This window comes from Haliaeetus albicilla, chromosome 1, assembly GCF_947461875.1.
Source record: "Haliaeetus albicilla chromosome 1, bHalAlb1.1, whole genome shotgun sequence".
Classification (NCBI taxonomy): domain Eukaryota; kingdom Metazoa; phylum Chordata; class Aves; order Accipitriformes; family Accipitridae; genus Haliaeetus; species Haliaeetus albicilla.
Window position 1 is genome coordinate 84877977 of NC_091483.1, and position 26171 is coordinate 84904147.

The 26171-nt window shown below is 62.3% G+C and overlaps 1 protein-coding gene across 1 annotated transcript; it reads right to left on the reverse strand.

Annotated features, from left to right (window-relative positions):
* Window positions 1–1239: 1239 nt before the first annotated feature.
* Window positions 1240–21675, reverse strand: SIGLEC1 (sialic acid binding Ig like lectin 1). Its single transcript, XM_069797508.1, has 22 exons — window positions 21602–21675; window positions 18417–18576; window positions 17251–17607; window positions 16864–17157; window positions 16150–16413; window positions 15097–15351; window positions 14236–14535; window positions 13154–13408; window positions 12071–12373; window positions 11173–11427; window positions 10144–10443; window positions 9157–9411; window positions 8134–8436; window positions 7249–7503; window positions 5725–6030; window positions 5158–5409; window positions 4468–4767; window positions 4042–4296; window positions 3311–3607; window positions 2329–2428; window positions 2153–2225; window positions 1240–1741 (listed from the first exon to the last, which is right to left on the reverse strand). The coding sequence occupies exons 1-22, from the start codon at window positions 21647–21649 to the stop codon at window positions 1724–1726; spliced, it is 5205 nt and encodes a 1734-aa protein (XP_069653609.1). The 5' UTR covers window positions 21650–21675; the 3' UTR covers window positions 1240–1723.
* Between the last annotated feature and the right edge of the window lie 4496 nt (window positions 21676–26171).

Below are 26171 nucleotides of genomic sequence, written 5' to 3' on the forward strand. Positions count from 1 at the left end.
AGGGGGATGCCTGCCTGCCACCCTGCCCACCACCCGTGGGCTCAGCGCTGCTCCCATCCCTTCCCATCCCATCCCCGTCCCCAGAGCACACACAGACACAAGCTGAGTCCGTAGGAGCAAAGCCAGCCCCTCACTTGGAGAGCACAGGGCCTTGCAGGGTGCTCAGGGGAGTGTACCCGGGCGTCACTCTGTGGGGCTACCCCAATGTCCCTGGAAACTGGTGTGTCCATCTCCCAGTGCAGGAAAGGGGGACCGTCCTGGCTGGCTGGCCCTGCTTATGCAAGGGAAGAGGCTGCACCACCGGTGAGCCACGGCACTGGGAGCCACAGCACGGGGAGTATGCACCCGAGGAGGATGAAGGACTGTGCGATCCTGAGAGCTGAGCGAGAGGGACATTAGCTAAGAAATAAGGCTGGTAGCTCAGTACGTTTGAGCACGGGGAGCTGGAAGGGGGGGGAATGGCTGGCCGGCGTGGGTGCTGGCTGTCTCTCCCACAGCCCACGGGAATGGCAGCATGCTGCTTCGGTGCTTGAACCGGAGCAGCAGAACGGGGGGATAAGGGGCGATTAAGCACCCATGTGAGTGGAGCATCGCCCCAGATCCGTGCCCGGGAAGCTCCAGCTCCATGCTCCGAAGCACTGTCCAGCTGCACACCCGTGGCTGAGCCCCTGTCCGGCGGCGAGGTGGCCGCAGAGTGACATCTAACGGCAGCGGGCCAGGAGGGGACACGGCCCAGCAGCCACCTTCCTCGCTGGGGGATGCCACTTCTGCAAGCGAAGCCCTCCCGCGGCCCCAGCCCCAGCTCCCCTCCAGCAGCACGGAGCTGACAGGACAGGGCTCCTCCTCATCCCCTGCCTCTTCCCGGGCACCGAGGGGACACGTTTGGCCTGGGGACACCTCTGCCCTCCTGTTCAACGGGCTGACAAGGCAGATGGCAGGAAAATGGGGTGCTGTGACCCTGGGCTGTCTCCGAGCATCACATCCCCGATCTCCCACCTGCCCCGCAAGCCCGTCTGTAGACCAAGACGTTGCTCCACAGCGGCCGCAGACCGGCTTGGGGGGATAATGTGGAGGAGAGACCGGGGAAGGAATCACACGCCAGCACGGGGGGAGTCCCTGGGTGAACCAGCCCTGCCCAGCCCCACACCTGCTCGGTTCCTCCCAGCTCTCCACCCTTCCAAAAGCAGGGCAATAAACCCCTTCTCCCAGCTCATCCCAACAGACGCTGGCTGTGCGTTGCTCCAGATTTTATTTCCAGACAGAGGAATAGCATACGGGGAGGCCCTGGCACTCGGGGGCTGCGTAGCACTGCAGCGGGCAGGACCCTGGGACGGTGGCTTTGGTGGGGGGGACAGGAGGACGGTGGCGATGGAGAGGCTGCCCCCAGGCTTGCACCGTCACCAGGAGATTTATTTATTTTTTTTTCTCCTGGGGTTTCACTGCTGGAGAGCAGCTCTGAGCCGTCACAGCTTGCCGGTGCCTGGCACATGCGGCGCACCACGCGCGGTGGCGAGCACAAACCGTGCCCGGCGTGAGAACAACATCCACGGCGGGGAGGGATGAGGGGCACGGCGGGACAGGAGAGGGGCAGAGGGGGCTGGGAGGCAATGGAGACGGGACCGCGTTATCCCCAGGGTGGTGGCTGCCTGGATTCAGCCAGGCCAGAGCTGTGCGCTTCCAGCACGACCTGCTACAGTTGCTCCTGGGCCAAAGAGCCACCGGCTTAGGAAGCTCCATCCATCTGGAAAAGGTTGGGGCTGGTTGGGGAAACCCCGCCCACGGTGGAGCCCGCAGGGCCAAGGGAGCACCCAGACCATCGCCCAGAGGGGGTCAGCACCCGTGTGCTGTGAAGCCCGTCTGGGATGAGCTTGCAAGGGGTAATTCTGGTCCTCATGAGGCTTTGCCCCTCCTGCCCTTTCCCCGGTGCCAGCAATGCCAGCCGAGGCTGCGGTGGCAGCACGTAGCAGCCTGGCTGGGCCAGATCCTGGATGGTGTGTGAGTCCGGACCAGCATCCCCCAGCCCCATGCTGGGGCAGCACTGGGATGCTCTCCAGCACAGTGCACCCCACGGACCCCCCCCCCACCGTGGGGATCCCCTGGCAGCTCAGCGTGGGGGGGGGGTCCTCAAAGCTGGCCCCACTGAGGTCCCTACCTGCGCCTGTTCCTGTTTGCTCCTCAGCTCAAAAGTGTCCTCGGTACCGGACCAGCCCCAAAACATCCTCATCCTGGAAGGGAGGAGAGGGACCTGCCACCCCGGCTCCCAGCCATGGGCTGGCTCAGCCCGGGGTCCCTGTAACCCCTCATTCCCATCCCAGCCAGGCACATTACCTGGGCCACAGCTTCACAGCCAGGAGGGCCAGGGCAGCCACGCAGATCACGGCTATGAGCAGTCCGGCCAGCACAGTGAAGGCCAGGAGGTGGGTGAGAGCTGTGGGCAGAGGGGACACAGGGCAGATCGGGGCTGCTGGCTCGGCAAGACCGGAGGGGGCTCAGAGAGCCCTGATGGGGGGGGGGGTTGGCCTCCCCCAGCCCTTTTCCCCATGGCTGTAGCTGCAGTACGGCCCTGGTGTGGGGTCAGTGTACGTGGGACCCCCCCCAGGCCGTGGGGTGCCCTGTGAGGGGTGAAGGGGACCCTGGGGATGCAGCTGTGACAGCCGGCTGCAGGCGAGGGACACACTTCAGCACCAGTGCCATGTCCCCAGGGTTGGGGACAGCCAGTTGGTGGGTTGAGGACACACCACAGGGGGGTCACAGGGTGGCACAGCACCAGGTTCGACCCCGCGGGGACTCTTGCTGCTCCTGGCTGCCCCTGCCCATGTCACCGTCCCCTGCGCTAAGGGGTCAGGCAGGCTGGCACGTTTCTGTGTGTCACCCCATGCTGGATGGTGTCCTGTCCTCTGCCAGTGCCTGGAGACAGGCAGGGAGCTGGAAGGGCACAGGGGAGTCACCCGGCACAGCAACAAGCATCATCATCCTGTTCTGCCATTTGTTGAAGCCAAGCCAGTTTCTCCTCATTTTTTTGATCATTCTGCAGCATCCAACTCAATTTTCTGTGTCCATGGGCTTTTTTAGCCCTTTCATAAAAAGCAAGCTGCGTTGCTCTGGGAGAAAAACTCCTTGAAAGGAAATACCCAGTTCTTGCAATCAAACCCTCCCTCTTTTCCCATCCACCTAAAGATTCGTGCCCGATTCAACCCACTTCTGCCAGTCATCCCCACCGCTCTGAAATCATCTTTCTGGCACAATTCCCCGTTCCCCACCAAGCCCCACCACCCCCGGCACAGCACCCTGGGGGGGCAGCCCCACTCACTGTGCACATTGAAGTAGGCACCGGCCGTGGCGTTGCCCATGGGGTTGCCGGCCATGCAGGTGTACTCCCCCGAGTCCTCCGGCCCCACGGCCCCGAGATCCACCCGGAGGGTGTTGTGGGAGGGGGACGCGTGGACCCCTGGCGCGGTGGCTGGGGCCAGGCTGGAGGCCAGGAGCCGGCCGCGGCGGTACAGGGTGATGGTGGAGGCCGGGTGGCTGTCGGCCGTGCACAGCACGATGCCCACTTGCCCGTTGTGGTTCTCCAGGAAGGTGCTGACAGAGACGTCCCGGGGGGGGTCTGCGCGGGGGAGACAGGGCTGGCGGTGGGCCATGGCGTGGGACCCCCTCCCACGCTGGTCCAGACGCTCACCAAGGGCTGCTTAACGCATCCCTCCTCCGGGCTGGATCAGCTCCAGCCCACCCAGCCCGAGGTTGGCCATTTCACACCCTTCCCCAGCCCTTCGCTTCCCTCTGCCCCAGCCGGAGAGGCCCTCCCCGGCTCAGAGCATCGGTAGCTGCTGCTAGACAAAACCCCGACGTCCTCTTCCCCAGGTCTGAAGGGAGAGGAGCAGGGCAGGGAGAGGAGGAAGAAGAGGAGGAAGGCCCCCTCGCCGCAGCAGGATGGCGCGGGTGGGATGCGTGTGATGCTGGGCTGGGTGCACCCAGCATTTCAGGGGCTCTGCGCCCCATCCTGCCCGGTGGCCTGTCACCGTGGGGTCAGGGAACACTCACAGAGCACGCTGAGGCTGAGTGGGGCCGAGGTGGCACTGCCCCGTGTCCCGCTCGCCCGGCAGCGGTAGGAGCCGGTGTCAGTGCTGGAGACGTGGGTGAGGATGAGGGAACCGGCCGGTCCCTCCCGCAGCCACCGGCTGTTCTTGTACCAGGTGTAGTTGGCCTCTTCGCCCACCCAAGGGACGCCCGAGCAGGTCATGGTGGCTGTGGTGCCTTCGGGGACTTCTGGCGAGGGCTCAACCGTGACCGTGACGCCTGAGGAAGAGGAGGGAGGCTGGGAAGTCGGGGGGAGCCCAGGACTTGGGTATTCACAGGACAACACCAATGCAACCCCCCCTCCGAAAGGCTCCTGAGAGCCACAGTCCCACAGGAGGACCCACCGGGACCCCGATACGGTGCTCGCCATGGCTCGGGGCCCCCCCTCACCTCCCACGTCCAGGTGCAGGGACGAGGACGCGGTGCCGTAGCTGTTGTTGGCCGAGCAGATGTAAAGCCCCGTGTCCCGCAGCTCCAGCCCCCCCATCTCCACCCGCAGGGAGTTGGGGGCCACCTGGACAGCGAAGCGCGGCTCGGCCGGGCCCCACGTGGAGACCAGGGGTGCGAGGCCGGGACCCCGGCGCAGGGCGATGCTGGAGGGTGGGAAGCTGTCCACGGTGCAGAGCAGGACGGCCTGCCGCCCCCCCCGGGGCTCCACCAAGGAGATGAAGGATGGCTCCTGGGGTGCATCTGCAAGGACAGGGACAGTGGGGGGGGTGTCCTAGCTCCCCCCCCCCCCAGCTCTGGTGGCAGGGGACCAGCCACCAGTGGGGTTTGGGGGGTGACAGGTTTGCTGCTGGCTGAAAGGTGGGGGGAGAAGGGGCGCGATGCGAGGCCAGGGAGCGCTTGGGAACCCCCCTCCCCACCCCGGTCCAGGGGGCCGCGGACTGTCGCCGGCCTGTCGCGGGATGTCACCAGGTGGCGACATAGACCGTCCTCCCAACTGCGCCGCGGCGACAGTGACATCCCCGCCGGGCTGCCCTGGGTCCCCTTTGCCGGCAGGACCCGGCGTGTGTCCGTCCCCCCTCCCACTCCCCATGACACCCCCCTCACCCCCCCATGCAGCCGCCCCTCACTCACAGAGCACCCGCAGGGCGGCGGGGGGGGCCCGGCGGCCGCGAAGCCCCCTCCCCACCTGGCAGGCGTAGGCACCCGCATCCGTGGGCCGGGCAGCGGGGAGGACGAGCGAGGCGTCGAGCCCCTCCGCCAGCCACCGCCCGTTCTTGTACCAGCTGTAGAGGGTCCCCGGGTGGGCACCCGCGTCCCGGCAGGTCAGCGTCACGTCGGTCCCCTCGGGTACCTCGGCAGAGGGTCTCACCACCACCCTGACGGCTGGGGAGAGAGACCGCTGGCCCTCACCGGCACGAGGTTTGCCCTCCTCGGCTGCGGCTGGGAAAAGCCTTTCCCGGCTCCGAAGCCACCGTCCCCCTTCGGCGGGGTGCGCGCGTGGGGTGGGTGCCCACCCGAGTGGGCGGCAGCGCCTCCTTGCCCTGCCATCGGCCCCACACCGTTCCCAATTCCCCCCCCCCGATGCTCTGCTGCCCAACAGCAACACCTACTTGGTCCATACCCCTTGATGCCCACACCAGCCCGCTCGGGGGGGTCCCCAGCCCCTTGTCCCCCCACCCGCAGCAAAGCCGGACTCACCCTGCACACGGAGGGGCAGGGACGCGCGGGCGCTGCCGAGGGGGCTGCGTGCTTGGCACTCGTACTCGCCCTCATCCTCCTCAGAAGCCTCCCGGAGCTCCAGCCTCAGCGCGTTGGGAGCCGGGGAGACGTGGCCGCTCTGCCCAGGGTGGTCACCTCCCGCGGGGGGGCTGGAGGCCACCGGCTGCCCCCCCTTGAGCAGGGTGATCTCGGACAGGGGATTGCTCTCCACGGCACAGAGGAGGATGACTGCCATCCCCTCGCCGCTCTCCATGAAGGCCTTCATCTGCAGGTTCCTGGGGGGGTCTGCGGGAAGGAAAGGTGGGGGGGTGAGCCAAACTGTAGGATAAGCAGCGTCTCAGCAAGTTGGAGCATCCCCAGCCTGCGCTGCTCAGGTGGGGCTGGCTGCTCACACGGTCTGGGCTGTGAGCTGGGGGGGTGATGCTCTGCTGCCAGACACTGCTGCCTGCAATACAGAACCAGTTCAGGCAGCTGCCTGCAATGCAGGACCTGCTCAGGCAGCGCTGCCTCAGCGTCCATGGTCCCCTTGAACCAAACCGACACTCAAAACATGGCGCAGGGTCGTCTGCTGAGCTCATTTCTAACCTGAAGCTCCAGCCACGCCAGCTGGGTGCGGAAGCGTGGCACAGCACGTGGCACAGCACATGGCATGGCACTTGGCCTGGCCCGGCTCGGTGTTCCACTCACAACCCGGCCTCAACAAAAAAATACCCTTTGCACATCAGTGCATGTCAAATCCAGCAGTGAGGCTTGTGCAAAGGCAGCACGACTGTGGGTGCAGCTCGGGCCCGTAGTGCCAAGATAGTTTTAGTAGCATCCATCTAGCATTCACCATCCAAAATCAGGAGGAGGAAGAGAAGCAACGGATTTTTTTCCGGGGTGTCAGGCGCTCTGGAGGACATTTCCAGGAGTGCTCCTCCACACTCGCTCCTCACAGCAGATTTATAGGTTAAAGCCGTCTTTTTCTAATAATAAGGAAAAAACCCTTACATTCTGACTTGCAACTACACTTTTTTTTTTTTTTGCATGTCTTTTTTTATACAAAGTCTGGTTTTCATTTTCCAAATCAGGAAAAAAAAAATAATCCTGCAGTGTTTCCCGAAAGCCAAAGATTTTTCTGTTTCAGTTTGGTACAAAGCATAAGGACAAACTTGGGGCACTTGGAGAAGCTTCACCAAAATCTTCTGCAGATGACATGGGGCTGGTTGGCCAGGTCTGCTTGCTGGCAGTCTAACATAGGACTGGGATATAAAGCTTGGCTTAGTTATCACCTGGGACAAAGGCTAAATTTTACTGAGCCCCCCCCAAAACTAAGCCAGGCCTTGCTACCACCCAGCCCCTCCAGACCATGCCCCCAGGAGGGTTCCCAGTCGAGGGGACCAGCCAAGGGACAAGTGACACCCCAAGGGACCACCATGCAGTGCGGCCAGGTCCCCGTCCCGGCTGGGTGCCAGGGACATCCCCCCACACACACTATGAAGCCCCCTGCCCACAGGGACTCACAGAGGACGTTGAGGGTGGTGGGGGCAGAGCTGCGGGTCTGTGCCGGGGTCTGCACCGCGCAGTGGTAGGAGGCGGCATCGGTGGCAGCCACGCTGGGGAAGGTGAGGACCGGGGCCGAGCCGCTGCTGAACCAAACCTTGTTCTTGTACCAGGTGTAGCTCAGCGCTTCCCTGCCGCCACTTTCGACCGCGCAGGTCAGGTTGACGGCGTTGCCTTCTTGGATGTCTGGGGAGGGGGAGATCCAGACTCTGGCAGCTGCGGTGGGAGGGGAAGGAGGTGATGGTCGGGGTGGGCTGGGGGCTGATGGAGGGGAGGCTGGGCAGGAGGGCAGTGGGCTGCTTGGTGGGAGAGCTGGTGCCATCTGGGATTTTTGTCTGGGGCTCTTTTCCCGTCATTCCAGACAAGAGGCGATGAAGATGCTGCAGCCCCCTCCCTGCTTCCCAACCCTCCCCACCCCTGCGGCAGCCGTAGGACACCCCGGGGTGACGCCGGCTCTGCGAGCACAGCCGGGACGGCGTCGGGGATGGATACGGCTGAGCCAGCCCTTTGCATCATCTCCCAGAGGAGCTGCAGTTCCTTCGCTGTGTGTGGGGGGATACATGCAGCTCTCCGGGAACACCTCTGGCACAGCCCTCCGTCCCCATAAACACGCATCTTCCTCCGTTTCCTCTCTGTTTCTGCGCTGTCTGTCCTATTCCAGCTCCTCTCTGCCCTCCCTTCCCCACGAGCATCCTCCAGTAGTGCTTGCCTTCACCTCTTCACCATAACCCACCATCTCCATCGCTGCCCAGTTCCAGCGCAGCCAGTTTCGGTGGCTCTATCCCATCCCCATCCCCTTGCCCGCATCCTGCCCGTCCCCAGAGGCAACCCCAGCCCCACGCTCACTGCCTGCCGTGAAGTTCGCCGAGGTGCTGGCGTTGCCGTAGGTGTTGCTGGCGGAGCACACGTACTCCCCCTCGTCCTCCAGCAGCACGGGGCCAATGCTGACCCGCAGCGTGTTGAAGGCCAAGGTGACGCTGAGCCGTGGCAGGGCGGCGGGCTGCGGCAGCGCTGTGGAGGCCACCAGCGCCTGGTCCTTGAAGAGAGCCAGCTCTGCCTGTGGGATGCTGTCCACCGTGCACTGCAGGACACCCCGCTGCCCCTCGGGGGTCTCCAGGAAGGACGTCAGCACTGGCTCCCGTGGAGGATCTGCCCAGGACAGACATTACACGGAGGGTGAGCAAACCCTCAGTCAGCACCCAGAGCCCCCCGAGGTCGGGATGCCTGGCTCCAGCTCCAGCCCGGGAGGGCTCCCGTCCCCCCTCTCAGGTCCTGGGTGGCATCGCCGTCCCCAGGCTCCTCGGATACCCCGAGGTGTTTGCAGTGGCTCCTGGCACCTCTCAGCCAGTGCCGGGACGGCAGCAGCAGCCCACGCTTGCAGGAAAGCTTAAGCCAGACTTTTCCTCTCCATGATTTTTCCCTCCATTTCGGAAAGAGATTTCTCTTAAAATGAAGTCTTGAAAAATTTGGGTATTTTCAGGTCAATTGAAACATGTTGTTTCAACGGAACCCAAATATTTCTTATTGCTTTTCCCCCTTTTTATGCCACACGCCAGGCAGGTGAGACATGGGGTGGCCACACCGCTTCTCATCGGAAAGTTCTGCTTACAAGGGGACACGCAGCGTTTGGGGACAGTGCCAGCAGCGAGGGCTATGCAAGGTGCCTGCCGTGTGCCAGCCATAGCCCTGTGTGGCCAAGTGGCCTTGCTCAGCATCCCGCCTCTGGCACCATCCCCAGCACCATCCCATCCCTGGCACCATCCCATCGCTGGCACCATCCCATCCCCAGCACCATCCCATCCCCAGCACCATCCCATCCCCAGCACCCTGCTCCCCCCCTGCCTTGATTCCCAGGAGGGTCCCACTCACAGGAGACGTGCAGGGCAACAGCCGGGGAGATGCTGGTCCCCGAGGGGCTGCGGGCTCGGCAGTGGTAGGAGCCGGCGGCAGCACTGGCAATGCGGGGCAGTGTAAGGATGTTTTCGGGGCTCTCCTGGACCCATTTGCTGTTCTTGTACCAGGCGTAGACCATGTCGTCCTGCAGCTCTCCTGCCACTTGGCATGTCAGGGAGACGTCATCTCCTTCCCGCACCTCCGCAGACGGCAAGACGAGGACTCGGGCAGCTGGAGCACGGAGAGATGATGATGCCGGCTCAGAGGGCATCGCAGCGGAGCTTGGCACCGCCGGTCCCTGAGCGGCCCTGACATGGCACAGGACGGAAACAAAACCCTCATCACTTCCATAGCGTGCATCATAGCGCTGCAAGTTTTGGTGCTCTTGTTCTGACCGGGGAGGCTGCGGACGCTTGCAGCCCTGGGGCTGGCACTGGACATTTATTTTTAAGAAAACACATTGCTCCCTGTCCCCATTAGCTGACCCCCCTGGACTCCATCAGTTGTGGTGCCCAGGGCTGAGGTGTTTGAATACAGGTGCTTGATGCGGGGCAGGGGGGTGAGCCGGTGCCTCCGGAGCAGCAGCCGGAGCCTGGATGGGATCCAGCGGCAGCGGGTGGGAGCGCAGACACCGGCTCCCCTGTGGACACCTCGACAGAGACACATTTGGATGGATCAGTCTAAGGACCAGATCCCAACCCAAGAAATGAATTCAGCCCAGGATTCCCGCTAACCCACCAGGTAACTGGGTATGGGTGCAGAGGCAAGAGGGTCTGGGTACTGGTTAGGCGTCGATGCCCACCCACAGCCAGAAAACCCCCCGGTCCAGACCACCAGGTCCCAGCTCATCACACCCAAGCCCCTGCACAGGACACCCCCCCCCCAGCAGGGACCATCCCACCCGCTGGTGCGGGTCTAACCACGATGCCGCGCGGCATCAGCCGGCCGGTGCATGGTACTCACTCTGCACGCGGAAATACAGGCGGCGGGCCGCGGTGCCATGCGCGTTGGTGGCGGTGCAGCGGTAGCTGCCTTCATCCGCCGGCGTCACCTCCCGGACCTCCACCCTGAGGGAGTTGGGGGCTGCCGAGCTGCTGACCCGCGGGCTGGGGCTGGTCCCCGCGTCGCTGGTGGCCACCAGCTCCTCGCCCCTGTGAAGGGCCAGCCGGGAGGGAGGGTTGCTCGCCACCGAGCACTGGAAGATGGCCAGGCGGCCTCTCTCCGTCTCCAGGAATGCCGTCAGGTGGGGGTCCCGGGGGGGGTCTGTGCGGGGCAGAGAACGGCGGTTGAGCAGCTAGCGCTCCCCGACGTGAGATCTCCTGGGGCCTCCCGGAAAGAGAAGGAAAAGTGGGAAGGGAAGGGAAGGGAAGGGAAGGGAAGGGAAGGGAAGGGAAGGGAAGGGAAGGGAAGGGAAGGGAAGGGAAGGGAAGGGAAGGGAAGGGAAGGGAAGGGAAGGGAAGGGAAGGGAAGGGAAGGGAAGGGAAGGGAAGGGAAGGGAAGGGAAGGGAAGGGAAGGGAAGGGAAGGGAAGGGAAGGGAAGGGAAGGGAAGGGAAGGGAAGGGAAGGGAAGGGAAGGGAAGGGAAGAAGGTCTCTACCGGACCTGTGGGGACCACACCATCCCCAGGGTGACCACACCATCCCCACCCACAGCAGCCACCCTTTTTGGGGTGTGCTATACCATGCAGTGGCCCTCAAATGTATACAAGCTTTACACCCGCAGGATCTCATGCCCATGCACACATTAAGTACATGCTTGCTCAATAGGAAAGCAAAGATGCTGCAGACGGTGGCACAGAGGGATGGACGCCCACGGGAGGAAGCCCCAGGACATACATATGTACTCAAAGATCCACACGTGCACTCTCATCAGCTCTGTCCAGGCCCCGGGCACAGCCATGCGTGTGTGATCAGAGCTGGGCACGCTTGCATAGACATAAGCTACAAATCCGATATACCAATAAACGGAGCGTCCCCCAGCAGCCCGTACGTACACAGCACATCCAGGGAGACGGCGGGGGAGCTCCGGCTGCTGCCGTCGGTGGTGGCTGTGCAGCGGTAGAGACCCGCGTCCGTGCTGGCCACTTGCCGAAACACCAGGGAGGCGGCCGAGCCCTCGGTGAGCCGCTGCCCGTTTCGGTACCAGGTGAAGTTGGGCAGAGCCGGGGAGTCACTGCTCAGCCGGCAGGTCAGGTTGGCGGCGTGGCCTTCCAGCACGTGGGAGGACGGAGCCACGGCGATGCTGGCAGCTACGGGCAGGGGCAGAGGCAGGAGGCAAATAGGCTGCACCGTGAACTCAGCCAAGACAGCAAGCACCTCCTCGGCAGCGTTAGGGGTGAACAACCCCCTCTGAGGCCGGCCAGCAACGCTGTGATGGGGACAGCACTGAGCTGGAGCAGCACCCTGCCTTACCAGCCCAGGGATGATGTACTGGCAGGAGGGGGTTCGTGGGAACTCCCTCAGCAGCGTTTTGCTCAGCATCCCTGGTCACACATAGTCAGGGGTCAGCAGTGAATCCCTGCCAGGAGCTGGAGCCCTCGTTGTGGCCATAGGAGAGTCTTCCAAACCCACCAGGAGAGGCTGGAGGGGCTGGCACAGCCCCCTCTTGTAGCAGCCCCCACTTTAATCCCACTCACGCTCCACCCTAGCATCCGATGACTTGTGCACAGCAGCTCTTTCAAGACAGATGCTGTTTGATAACCTGGATTTCATGGGCATGTGGCCTACTTCTGCTCGTTCTGTCCTTCTGCCACCATCACCCTTGACCTCCTCAGCCTGTCTCCTTCCCTGGCATTCCCTTCCCACCCCCCCCTCCCCCAGCATTTTCCCAGAGGCTGCAGGGACATGTGGCACCCAGCTCTATCCTGCCCATCACCCCTCCATCACACTCACTCTCAGCCCTGAAGTCCACGGCCGCGCTGGCATTGCCCTGCAGGTTCCCAGCCCAGCACACGTAGGTCCCCTCATCCTCCATCACCACCTCCTGGATCTCCACCTTCAGGCTGTTGTAGGACAAGGTGGTGTGGACCCTGGGGTTGGGGGTTGGGGGGCAGCCCCATGTGCAGGCTATCGCTTCTTCTCCTCTCCATAGGGTCAGGTTGGCCTCTGGGTCACTCTCAACGGTGCACTGGATGATGCCCAGGCGCCCGCCCTGGGTCTCCACGAAGGAGCTCATCACCGGTTGCCTTGGTGGGACTGCAGGGTTAAAACACCTCTGGTGAGAATATTATGGATTCCTGAGGTTGGGAGAACCCCAAGAACCCGAGGGATTGCTGCATTCCAGTGCCACCTGAGCAGTTCTTGGGCATCCCATGACCCTCCAGCTGCCAGACCCCAGGGTCCCACATCTACCGGCTCTCTGCAAGGGACCTGCATGCCCCAGGCACCTCTGGTGGCACCTCTGTTGTCACCTGGCTTGAGCTCAGGGTCTGAGTGCAGGTGCCCAGCCCTATCCCAAACCCTGGGGCAGATCTGCAGAGACCCCAGTGTTTCAGGCATCTGGGGGCCAGTTGTGATCCACATTTCTCACCACAGCTACAGAAAAATGCCATTTTGTCAGGACTGAAACTTCCTAATTGTATTATTTTTTCTGGTTTGGTATCAGGGAAGATTTTTATTTTACAGCACAGAAAATATTTGGAAGGCAAAATCCAACTGGAATATATTTTTCACAGGGATCATTTCTTGTTCTGAGAAATCAAATTTAATTTCACGGGACATTTTAAAACTCTTTGGGAAATTTGGGATTCTCCAAGTTTCTCCTCCCCCAAATTCACAGATTTACCTGCAAAAGGGAAACTTCTGCCTTTCCCCCATTTCTGCTCACAAACTCCTTGGCCATGCTCGGCGGTGATGAGGGAAACCTCGGGGTGGGAACAGCAGAGGGGCTTCCCAGCAGGACCACCCAGCCCAGACCCAGGACCCCCCTTGCTTTCCTGGGCATTAGCTGGGGGAGACCCCCCCAGCAGCACTCACAGAGCACACGGAGCGGGACAGCCGCCGACATGTCGCTGCCGTTGCTGCTGCGGATCCTGCACTGGAAAGTGCCTGCATCCTCGCCACGGACAGAGGGGAAGCGCAGCGTCGGGGTCGAGCTCTCCTGCAGCCACTTGCTGTTCCTATACCAGGTGTAGAGGGTCTCCTCTGCCATGCCCCAAGCCCCCAGGCAGGTCACGGTGACGGCTGCCCCTTCCCGCACCTCTGCTGAGGGCTGGATCAGGACCTCTGTAGCTGGAGGAGGGATGGGAGAGGGATGTCAAGGAGGGAAGGGAAACCTCTGCCGCAAACCTTCACCTTTCCCCTGGCCCTGTCCGGCCAAAGCCCCGCACTCGGTTTCCCTCTAAGGCAGGACCCAAACAGCCCCCTCCCTCACAAGAACCCGTGGCATCGGTGGCTGCGTCTCTGGTGGGTGATGATCCCTGGGGACACTGGACATCAGCAGGGATGTCTCCACCTGAGCCGTTCACCCTGGATCTCTTCCACCAGCAGAGACAAGTGGAGCCTTTCCTGAGCTTTCACTTGCTCTCTCTGGGCACCCACATTCAGCCACATGAACTGGTCCCAGGACAGGTTCAGTCCCCTCTGCCGGCTGGTGGGTGATAGGATGGGCTGGATGCATCTTGGCCAACTTGAAACGGACCCCAGCTAACCACTGTGGCACCCCAGCTCCAGTTTATTTTCTCCAGTATTGGACCTTAAGGTCCGTTTTGGTTTCTTTGGACATCCTAAGGGAGGCTCCTCTTGGACATGGTTTTAGGGGGCTTTCCTCTCCTCCTTCCCCATGGCTGCTGCCTCTGTCACCCCAAACCACCAAGGCTGGGGGACCCTCAGGGTGCGGAGGGTTAGGGGATGGGGCAGGAGGAGCTGGTCCCTGCTGTGTGCCCAGATGCCACGCACCGCAGGGGGCTCGCGGGCACAGGGAAGAAACAGCTTGGACAAACTTTGCGACGGATTTTGCTGCATCAGCCCCCCAGAACCAGTCCCAGGAGTTTGTTGGCACCCAAGACCCGGAGCCAGGAGCCTGGCAGCCCCCTCGCACCGGGACCAGCGGGACTCACCACGGGCGACAAATTGCTTGGCGTTGCTGGCTTTGCCGTAGGCATTGCTGGCCGTGCAGCGGTACTCCCCGCTGTCCTGGGGCCCCACGCCACGGATCTCCAGCCGCAGGGCGTTGCGGGATGCAGTGACGCCGAACCGCTGCTGCGGGGCTGCCTGCAACCCACTGGCCGCCAGCAAGGTGCCGTCGCGGTAAAGGGCCACGGCGGCCGGCGGGTGGCTGTCCACGGCGCAGCGGACGATGGCCAGCCTGCCACCCTGCGTCTCCTGGAAGATTGTGATGGTGGGGGTCCGGGGGGGGTCTGCGGGAGGGGAGAAGATGCTGCAGCTCGGGACGTCCCAGCAGTGCGGCCGCTACCTGAACGGCTGCACGTGGGGCATGTCCAGCCCCAATCCGCACAGCTGCTCCTCCGAGCTGCTTTCCCCCCTACGTAAGCGGGTTATATTTACTTACAGAAATGTCAAAGCCAAACCCAGGGCTATTTTATTTTCCCCCTGACTTGCAAAAGCTCCTGAGCTGTTATTATTGTAGCTGGCTCCTCGGTTAGTAACCTCCCAGCAGTTTATGGTGTGTAACAGATCAGTGGAGAAGCGGGAGATGCTGCAATGAACGGACGGGTCCCTGCTGCAGCAAATACCACTTAATGGTGCCTTCAAATGCGGCTCATGACCAGAAATTGTTGCATTTATAGCAGCTTCTACCTAGGAGGGCTGAAACCCCCCTGTCAGCTGGACCCAAGGCATTTGGGGCAGAGACTTTGTTTTGACTCGAGGGGGTTTGCGCAGCCCCTGGCACAAAGAGACTCTTGTCTGGTGGGGACCCCCCCTCATCCCGTCCCCTGGCAGCAGCCGTGGGTCCTCACATGTCACGCTCAGGGTGATGGCCTGGGATGTGTCGCTGCCCCGGTCGTTGGTCACCTTGCAGGAGTAATAGCCAGCGTCACTGGCGGCCACGTGGTGGAAGAGCAGGGTGTGCACCGTGCCCTCCTTGAGCCAGGCACTGTTCTTGTACCAGGTGTAGTTGAGGTCCTGGCCCTCCCTGCCGGGGACGTCGCAGGACAAGGTGGTGGCCGTCCCCTCCCGCACCTCGGCTGCGGGGCTCACCGAGATCTCTGCAGCTGATGGAGATGGAAGCAAGTTCAGGATGGCCTCGGCGTCAGGAGAGCAGCCCCTCTCCTCGCCGAGCCCCCTGAGCCTGTGGCACAGAACAGAGTCCAGGGAGAGGCAGGAGCCCCTCTATCCCCCAGGGATGGTGGTGGAGGCGGGAGGCGTTTGGGTTTGTTCCCTGCCACCGGCACTTGAACCCAGCTTGGGTTCAAGTTCAGGCTTTAATGCAAAGTCCCAGGGGCAAAACTCATGGTGGGTGCAGCAGCGTCCTTCGCCTCTCGTGGTCTGCACAGGGGGGTCTGGGGGGAGCCAACTGGCCCCACCTGCTCCAGGCTGGGGGGGGTAATGCCGCCCGTGGGACTCTGACACGGGCAGGCTCCTGGGTGATGCAGCAGTCTTGGGCTTGTCTCTACTGCAGGATCCGATGGAGGACCTTGGCTTCCCCTCCCTACAAACCACCCTGGCTCCAAATCCCTGAGAGCTCTGACAACCTCCTTCCCCGCAGCGGCAGCGAAGCCGTGCAGCCAGTTCCGCTCCTCGGACTTGGCTGGAAATCCTTCCCTGCCCTGTCTTTGGGGTTTGCCACAGCCCTGCGCCGTGAAGGATGAAGGATGCAGACATGGCGTGATGGAGGCATCACAGTCCTCCACCACGGGCTTCCCAGCTCCTGGACCTCCAGCCGGTACCGGCCATCTCGGTGCCAGCCCCTGCCCACCCCAGTCTGGACTGGGTAAACTTGGTCCCGCTCCCATGGCCCCACTCCTCCTCCAGCAACGCCCCAGCCTCGGGCAAGCTCCCCTGGCACTTACAGAAGATGTAGAGCGTCATGGCAGGCGCCACGCCAGCCCCGATGGCGTTCTCGGCTTCACAGCGGTACTGCCCGTAATCCTCACGGCGAACCCCCCGGAGGGTCAGCATCTGCTCGCTGCCCACCACCACCCCATCCTTGTACCAGCGGTACGCCGAGATGGGAGGGTAGCTGCTGCTCAGCTCGCAGGTGAGGGAGGCAGTGTCACCCACGCGGATGTTCTGTGTGGAGGGGCTGACCGACACGTGGGTGTCCTTAGGGGCGTCTGCAGGGAGGACAGACAGACACGGCAGGCAGCGGTGAGGCTGGGCAGGACCCGTGGGATGCTGTCGTAGCCAGTCCTGCTGTTTATATGTGAGGGTCTGGTGCGGGGAAAAGGGGAGCTGGGAAGGGGGCAAAGCTCCCACACCAGCAGCGGAGAGGGGTGGGCGCAGCGGTGGGTGCCATGATGTGCCAGGGAGCTGGAGCTGGCACTTCAGCAGTGTTTATGGGTCCAACGCTGGCTCTGGCCATGGAGAGCAGTGGGGGAACAGGAGAGGGGGGGAGAAGCAGGAGGAAACTCTGCTCTAGCCTTTTGCAAGGAGCCCTGGGAAGGAGGGAAGGGAGGAGGCACAATGGATGGCAGGAGGGGGACCTGGGTGGTCTGGCCATGGCAGAGATGCCCCCATCCCCCCACCCCACTCAGCCAGCCCCCGTGCAAAGCTGCCCCACGTACGTCTCACCCGGAGGATGACCTCTCCGGTCGCCTTCCTCGAGCCGTAAGAAACTTCACAGAGCAACTTTTTGGAGTGGTCCTTCCAGGAGAAGGAGGTGGTGAGGGTCAGGTGGTGGCCGACCCCGCTGGTGTCCAGCTGGACCCGACTGGAGACTGTCGAGACCTGGGGGTCGTAGCCCTCCCAGCGCAGGGCGACGTCACCCAGCGGGCAGACGTAGGGTGTGGAACACTCCAAGGTGGACGTTTGCCCCTCGGTTTGCTCTTCGCTGGTGGCAGTCCTCGGGTGCTCGAGCTCTGGGGATGGAGAGCAGAGGGTGGGATGTCTGCGTGGGGCAGGAGGGCAGGGGGCTGGGGGCGGGGGGGGGGTGTCTCCCCCACTGTACCCACCCGAAATGCTCAGCATCACATCCCGCGCCGCCGACCACCGGTCGCCGTTGATGATCTCGAAGCGGAACCTGTAGGGCCCACTGTCCTCTGGCGTCACCCCCAGCAGCAGCAGGGTGCAGTTGCGAGCGGCGGGGTCCCCCAGGAGCTGGGCACGGTCCTTGAAGCGAGCATCCACCTCCTGGGCTGCTGAGTGGTACACCACCGTCTTCTGGGCGTCGTAATCCTTGTACCAGATGGCCACGATGCCGTCGCTGGCCGTCACGTCGGTGGGGTAGCTCAGGGTGCAAGGAACCACCACGCAGGACCCCCTGACGCCCCGCACAGATTCGGGGTAGGTGACCCCCCACGAGCCGAGGGCTGTGTTGGAGGAGGGGGGGTCGTCAGGGTGCCAGCCGTGCGGGGGGCCTGCTGCGAGCTGTCCCAGCCATATGGTCCGCAGACCCCTGCTCCCCTCCTGGGACCCACTGGGGCTGTGTCACATCTCCTGAGCTGCCTGAACAGGCAGGAGGTCGTGGCGGGCAGGAAGGGGTTCGGGGGAGAGAGGTGAGAGAGGAGGATAGGGTGGATGGGTAAGACAAAACCCCCCAGGGGAAAATTTCAAGGTGGAGAAGGGGGACATGACGGGGAAAAGCTGGATCTGTGGGTGCTGCTTTCGGACAGTGCAAGGCAACAGCCGGATTTGAAAAGCAGAGGCCTAAAAAAACTAGTAAAAAAGGAAAATTTGCCCTCCTGGCCCTCCAAAAGTTGTTTCCTCACCCCCCTCTCTGGCTCCTTGTCCATTCTGTCATGCCCTGGCTGTCCCCCTGCCACCCCATGCCCACCCCATGCCGGAGCCCAGCTGCATCCCTGCCCACGGGCACCACGCGCCTGCCCATCGGGAGCGTGGGCAGAGCTGCTATGTGGGAGCGCGGTGCGATGCAGCACATGCCAGCAAATCTCCCCAGAGCATCTGCTGTGCCGTGGTCTGCAGGAGCCAGGACCAGCCTCAGGGTCCCCAGAGCCTGTCCTGCCCATCCCTCAGGCATCACGCACGGCTCCTGGCAGGACCAGGGCATCAGAGCTCCCATTCCCACCCATCCTGGTGCAAATCCAGGCAACCAGCCCCTGCAGGGGACCGGACCGTGCCGGCGGGGCAGAAGGCAGCAGGTCTTTCCGTGGTACCTTACCTGGTGGGATGAGGCTGGCCAGGAGGACGAGCCACCAGGGCAGGGGCATGGCAGCACCCCGGGCACTGCTGGGGGTCCCTGGGGGCAGAGGCAGGGCAGGTTCACACTGCGAGGGTGGGAGGTGGCTGGTCTTTGGAGTCCGCATTCGGCAGAGGGGACCCTAACAACAAGAAGAGGTGGCCAAAACCCTTGAAATGTGTCGTACATCAGCGCAGCCCAGATCTTCCCACCGTGTGCTCTCACGCTGGGCTGGCAGAGCTCGCCCCGGCACCAGCCAAAGCCAATTCCTTCTGCACTGAATGGCAAAACCTCAATCCCAGCTCCTTCATGTCAGTTACCCACCAGCAAAACACGTTATTGACCCACGCAGGATAAATCCTGCTTGCAGCGACACCGACATCACTCTGGATGCACGGTGATGCCAGCAGCCGCGGTGCGGTCTCCGACAGGCCGGGGTGGGAAAGGGATGGTGCGGGGTGAGGGGGAGCCCCAGCCCCACTGAACTCTCATGGGAGTTTAAGGAGCTAGTCTGGGTTTTGCAGTGAGGTGACAGGATTTACGGAGCTTATTCATGTGCTCGGTGCATCCGTGCGACACGGGGAGCAAATGAAGACTAATACTGACATGGAAAATGTGTGTACGGCGTGGGATGGGGTCGTGCAAATGCCAGTTATGGGAGTCTGAGTTGAAAATAAAAATGAACGCAAAGGAAAGCAAGCAGATACCTGAAACTAAGAGGTGAGATACTTCTAAAGAAGCACTCTCAGGGAAATCCCTGGGAAGGCAGAAATCCCCGTGACCCACTCACAGACGCCAGGCGAGCTCTGGAGGGTCTGAGCATCTGGGGGGGGGGGGGCACAAACATGGGGATGGAGGACAGAGGGACACAGTCGGGCTCACGTTAAAGCTATCCCGATATTGCAGCTCTGCTGGGCACACAGCATCCCAGTTGCCAAAACACCGGAGACAGAAAGGTGCCGGTGCCCCGGGCTGCAGAAGGCTGAGGATCAGGTCCTGGAAGTGGGACTGAAGGGCATGGATTTTTAGACTCTGAAGTTTTGATTTCAATAAGACCATCTGCACTGAGGAGGAGCGTGGCCGCAGCTCCAAGCCTGGCACAGCTGCTGCCCTCCCCGGGGTCTGCCTCCGCTTTTTGGTGTTGTACATTCAGGTGGGATGGTTTTAACTAAGGATTTATCAATTTTTAGTAGGTTTAATGGCTTTTTGAAGCTCTAGACCTAAGCAAACTGATGAAATTATTTTTAAATTTAAAGAAATTATTCTCTGATAAACCAGAAATTTTTTTTCTGAATTTTTTTTCATTGTCATGGAAATAAATTAATTGATTGATTTCAATTTAGATCTTTATCAAACAACTTAGCAATCTTTCCATATTGAACGAGGCAGCGCTTTACGCCCTGAGCCAACCTTTTCCTCCTTCAATGATTTGCTGCTTTGCTAACACCTTTTCTTCCAACATATGCTTTCAATTTGCTTGCCGCTAATTTGGTTTAGGGAGGTATTTTAGACTCCAAAGCACTCGTGAGAGCTTTAGCTTTGCCTGGGATTTTTCCTGGCCAAACTGAAGCACCAAGACCAAATGAAATGCCCCCTGGGTGACCGTGCACCGGTACCACCGCCCCGGCCCCCCTGGCGCCATGGGGCTGGAGGGTTGCCCAAGGGCCGGGGGGAGCCGGGGACCATGCGGGGGCCAGAAATAGCCATGGGATCGGCGGTGGACGCCGGGCTCGGGGCAAAGGAGGAAGGAAGCGCCAGTTCAGCACCAGGGTACACTCCCCAGCTCCCCGCTTGCGCTGACGCCAAGTTTCATTTCTTCTGCCGTGCTTCTCCCAGTTTCGGTTTCTGGGCGGCGCGGCCTCGAGCGGACCTTTGGTGCGGGATGGGGACCCCCAGCTCCCATCCGCCCACCCGCCCCGCACTGCGGCTGGAGAACACGGCAGCCCGTGGTGGGGCCCTGCTGCTCGTTAGCTCAACAAAATTAAAACATTTGTAAAGATTTCTCAACAAAAAAATTTGTAATAGCCTCTGCGTGCGTGTGCACGTGCACAACGCAGTGGCGGTCTAGGCCAGAGACATTGCACATGCCAGAGCAGAACATGTTTTGCATTATCACCTAATACCAACTAGGCAAGAATATTTAGAGGTCATGCACTGGAAAATAGGGAGAAAGAGGTCATTACCCAGTGAAGAACCCTGTAACGGTCTCCTCTGCACCCACAGTCACTCTCAGCCTGAGCTGCCACCAGCCCATGAGGCAGCCAGCAAAATCCCCACGAGGGCTCCCGTGCGTGCCAGCAAGTGCAAGGGAGATCTCTAACTTCTTCAAGCTTTAGTAAAAATCACCTGTTGGCGTAGAAATGTGGCAACCAGGGCTGAGCACAAAGGGGGGAAACTTCTAGTGTTGGTACCTTCAGCCTCCACCATGTCCCAATGCAGAGAGAGCAATGGAGATGGGGACCACAGAGCAGTGGGGCAGCATTCCCCCGGGATGAGGGGTGGATGCGAAATCCCCGTGCCTGTCCCCACAGTCCTCCCACCCAACACACCGCTCCTGGGGGCTGGGGGAGCCCACCTCCCCGCTGCCTGTCCCATCCCTCTGCCTGCAAGACCCAGCAAGGGCAGCTCTGGCAGCAGGGAGGGAAGCGGGGTGCAGCTCCGTACCCCAGCCCTGCTCCATCGCTGCCTGCTCCGCAGCCACCCAGCACTGATCCTGCCCCAGTCCCAAAGCCTGGGACAGCACAGCACCCTCTGCATGGGGTGGGAAGCTGCTCAGTCCCGCACCACCCTCTCGCTGCCGCCGTCGCGGCTTTGCCAATCTCTGCCGCTCGGGGACTTGCACCAAGCCCTCACCGAGCGGTGTGGGTCGGTTGCATCCCTGGCTCCAAACCCAGCCCCAAGCCTGGACCCGAGACCTGAAGGTATCTGGGCAACTTCCCCGGCCCCAGCAGAAGACAGACAAGGCTCAACCCTGCAGAGATGCCTTCGCCACCATCTGCCTTCGCTGCCACAGCCAGCCACCCCACAGCAAGGTGCCGTGCCACCCTGCCAGCCCTGCACAGCATCACACGGGGTGCCTCGTTCCAGCCCCACGGGGTGAACCCCAGGGCCAGTCTCTGCCCCGGCTGTCCCCGTCCCGGCACCTGCCCGGCGAGCAGTGGCATTACCTGGGAATGCCTGTGCCGCTGGCGGTGCGGGCTCCCACGCCGTGGCATCGGGGATGGTGCTTGCCCCTCGCCGCTCAGGGACTGCTATTTATCTGGTGCAGGGCGGTGAAGAGCCCAAAACCGCATCACTTCCCCGTTCAGGGGTTTGTCCTTCCCGCCGCTTTTGGGAAGTGGCTGACATCGTCAGCTATTTCTGGCCTTGTACTGATTTGGGGCTGTTTTGGGGCAGGGGCCGTGGTGGTCCCCACAGGAGGTTTTTGCAGCATCCCAGCGCCCCAGGCTATAAGGGACATTGGGAGGCTGCATTTTCTTTGCCCCGCTGCAGCTCAAGCAGCATCATTCTCCTGGCACCCCAGAGCCCCTCGGAGCACCCTTGGCCCTGTGCTGCGTCAGAGCCAGAGCAGGGCGATACCCCAGCCTGGGGGCACCCACACACCCACCCAGCATGCCCAGAGGGTCTCCAGGTTTAGGGCCCTGCTGGGATCCCCCTGCCCAGGGCTGCTGAGCCCGCAGCGGGGAAAACCTGCGGGGACAGCGATGCCATGCCACCTGCCCAAGGCCTCCCTGGGGCAACCCATTACCCAGAGACTTTATTCTCACTGTTAATTTGTGGGTTTTCACTGCAGCATGCCCAAAGCGAGGAGAGGACTCTGCCAGCCCTCCCAAAGGGGGTTCCCAGCTTGGCATCAAGGCTGTGCCAAGACACGGGGTGATGTAGAGGCTGCTGGGGCCACCTGGCCAAGCCCAAGGGGTTTGTGCTGAGCCTGGGGCACAATCCGCTTGGGTTTTCAGGAGGAAATCCAGGGGGAATCTACACAAGAAGCAACCAGGAGCAAATCATCCCAGCAGTGTGGCTGCCCCGAGCCTGGCCCTGCAGCGTGACCTTCAGGCAGGGGCTGAGCTGATCTTTTGCTGGTTTGGGGCAGGATCCAGATCCAGCCTCTGCCGCAGGTGCCTGTATCTAAAGGTGCTGCGGCACGAGCCCGTCTGTCCACTGGGTAACGCTGGCACTCAAATTTGGTGGCTCGGGGTCAATGCTCGACCTTGTGTAAGTGGACGGGGAGTGTGGGAAACTGCCCTCGGGGACCTCTTGCCACTGCACAGCACCCCACCGTCCCCTCCCCAGCCGCTCTGTACCCGTGCCAGCCTTGACTCAGCTAGGTCGGGTGCTGAGCCAGCAGGGCAGCAGCAGCAGCTGCCTGCAGCCCCGGCGAGACCCTCGGGCTGTGCCGCCCGCCGCCAAGCAGCATCGCCGGAAAACCGGTCCCATCGGTGAGCAGGGAGCTGGGTTGCCGGTAAGGGGAGGCTGTGCCAAGCCCATACCACCCCCCCCGCGGCGGGGGCACCGCGCGTTGCCGGCTTGGTTTGGGAAGGAGCCGAGCTGCGTTTCCTGACACAGCACCGAGTGAAGAAACCCTGACTTAGGCAAACGTGGCCATATGGCATCTGGGCTCAGGCTGGCTGGTGCCAGGGCTTCTGCAAAGACCCAGAGCGGCCATCTGGCTCCAAGGCAGGAAAGCCTGAGGCAGCTTGACCCAGCTCCAGCCCTTGTTCTGCACCAGCTTCCTGACCCTCCGCTTCCCTTTCGGTCCCTCTGCACCGCTTTTGCAGCAGCAGACGCCGTCTCCGCTGTGCCCTTGCACGGCGCGGTGCTGGGTGCTGCCGTCCCCGCTCGAGATTTGGGTGCTGCCAGGCCTGGATGTCACCCTTTGCTCTCCAGGGACTCTCTTTGCAGCCCTGGTGCAAATGCATCCCTGTGGTGGGCAGCAGTGTCATCCAGAAGGTGCAAAGTCCGGGCTAGAGAAGCCGGCCCAGCTCCACAACACGTCAAGCTCTGCCCGAGCGGAGCGTGCTCCTGCCAGGATGGAGTGGGCTTCTCCCCCAGAGTCTTAGGAAAGATGGAGTCAGGTCAGGCTTGGGCTGGGGAGCTCTCCTCAAGCACGGTGGACGGACCCCGCCGAGGCTTGCCAGTGCCCGAGACGATGGGTCCTATCGAGTCCCTTTCAAAGAGCCATTGGAAACCTGCACCCATCTCCAGAACACCCAGGCTGGGTTAGACCCTGCGGACCCTCATCCCACCCTCCGGGCATGTCCTCAGGGTCAACAGCCCACCTCTCCCCCAGCTCCCCGAGCCCCGCAGAAGCTCAGGAGCTCGGCAGACGTGTCTGAAGCGAGGTGTTGGCTGGCAGCTCCCGTGCCCACTCAGCATCCCCACCGGCTCACAGCTTGTACCCTCGCTGCCCTCAGCCAGCCAAGCCGCAGGGACCTGCAGGCTTCCCCAAATTGGTGACACGGGCAGCAGCAGAGCTTGCTGTCCCCGCTGGGTCAGCCGCTTGCGGGGTGCCAGGCACGCAGGGGCTGCCTGCCTCCGTAGCCCTCTGCCCCCAGCCTTTGTGTGGGCAGTGGGCTGCATCCAGGGCAGAGCCCCATCCAGTTCCTCTTTCCAGGTCCCAAGACACATTACCCCAGGGTGGTGGCCATCTGCAAAGGGGAACCTTCTGGGGAAGCCAAAACAAAAGAAGAAAATCAGGGAAATCAGTGAAAGTGTGCAATGTGCCAACGAAACCCGTGCCCTGCGCCCAGGGAGGGAGCGGTGGCCGTCGCTGCAGCCTGGGACAAGCGTCTTCTGGGGGGAAAAGCTCTCCCCACCTTGCCCCGTGGGGTTCCCCCCCAGCCCGTGACGTCTGCTGGCATGGCTCTGGGCACACCATGAGCCTGGCTGCACTTTCCAGAGCTGGTGGAGGGACAGGGGCCAGGACTCGGAAAACCAAGGGAGAAAGGTGGGAGGCAGCTCGCTCCTTGGCCAGGAGGAATGTGGGCTGGCCGGCATACCAGAGTGATAAGGGGCTGCCTGGGGGCATCCCAGGAATTTGAGGTGTGGGCTGTCAGGAGGGAGAGGAGGGGAAAACATCTATGGGAAGAGTGAGCATAAATCAGCCATCCCATCCTGGCTGGCAGGGATGTGCCAGGCACCCACCCCAGGGACCCTCCCTCAACTTGCTGCAGTCCCTGCTGGCTGAGGGAACCCCAAAGCCAGCTCTGCAGTGGGAATGGGGGCAAAACCCCGTTTCCCCCTCCGAAATTTGCCTTTTGGCTTTCTGTTGGCGCTGGAAGCTGGAAGAAGCAGGCGGGAGAGGAGGCAGCGCTGGAGGATGGGGCCAAATCTCCCTGCAGCCCCCCCCTCCAAGCCTCACCCTAACCTTTCTGGGGTGAAAGGCTGAAAGAAAAGGACAAATAAAATAAATAGCCGCTCCACTGGGAGACAGGCTATAAAACTGCGGCCAAGCCCCGGCGTCGCCGTGCTCAGTGCTGGCACCTGAGTCAACAGAGACTATTTTTCTTTGAGAGGGGAGACTGGGAAGTGCTATCCCGGCCAGGGGGCTGCCGGGGGGGCCGAGTGCTGACCAGGGCTGCCAGCCTGAAGGGAGAGGGGCTGCTCTGGGTGTTTTTGGGCAGCCCCTGGGCTCCTGTCCACCCCGCTCAGAGTCAGACAGATGTTGGGGACCTCCTGCACGGTGGTCCAGGCTCACCCCCCCACCTCTCCAAGCCCCCCGACATCGCCCCGAGCACAGGCACCCCCAGCAGCGTCACACCCCAGGCATCCGCAGAGCCAGGCACATATGGATCCCCTCTATCTGGAATGCACTGGGGGATGCCGAGGGGTCTGGCAGGTATTGAACTCTTCCCCTCCATTCCCACGGAGCCGGTTCAGGCTTCCAGCGAGAGCCGGCTTCCCGACGTCCCCCCCACTCCGAGTCCCCAGCGCCGGCGGGCCGCCAAGGGTCACCCAGCCCTGGGAACCCAGCCCGGCTCATTTCAGCGCTGGGTAAATATTTTCTTTGGCAGCGGGGTAGGTGCGAGGCCCCCGGACTCCCCCCGGGCTCCCCCCGGGCTCTGGCTGCGGGCTGGGCTCTGCAGAGCTGGTGGGTCGGGGAGGGGGGAGACTGCGGCAGGAGGGGGGGTGAGCCGGTAAGGGGGTCTGCAGCATCGCAGCCTGTCGTGGGGGCTGCCCCAGCCCCACTGGTGTGTCCCCCCACACACATCTGGGGTGTTTTTTTCCTCACCCCAACAGTGCGGGAAGAGAGCAAGGAACACGAGGGGGGGGTGATGAGCCCTCACCCAGGGGGCTGGTTTAGGGGTCCCTGGGATGGGATGGGTCAGGATGGGATGGCATGGGATGGGATGGGATGGGATGAGCTGGGATGGCATGGGATGGGATGGGATGGGATGGGATGAGCTGGGATGGCATGGGATGGGATGGGTTGAGCTGGGATGGCATGGCATGGCATAGGATGAGGTGGCATAGGATGGGATGGCATGGCATGGCATGGCATGAGATGGGATGGCATGGCATGGGATCAGGTGAGATGGCACGGGATGGGGACTGCTGGCGGGGTGCAGAGCTGGGGACAAGGGGCTGTGGGGCTCAGGCAGAGGCAGGGGGCAGCAGCCAGAGGGGCAGTGCGGAAAGGGCAGGGGAGACCAGCCGGGGTGAGGGGACATTGTGGGGCTGAGGACCAGGGTTGTGCCACAGGTTCAAACCTTTGCTCGTGCCTACGGGCAGAGCATC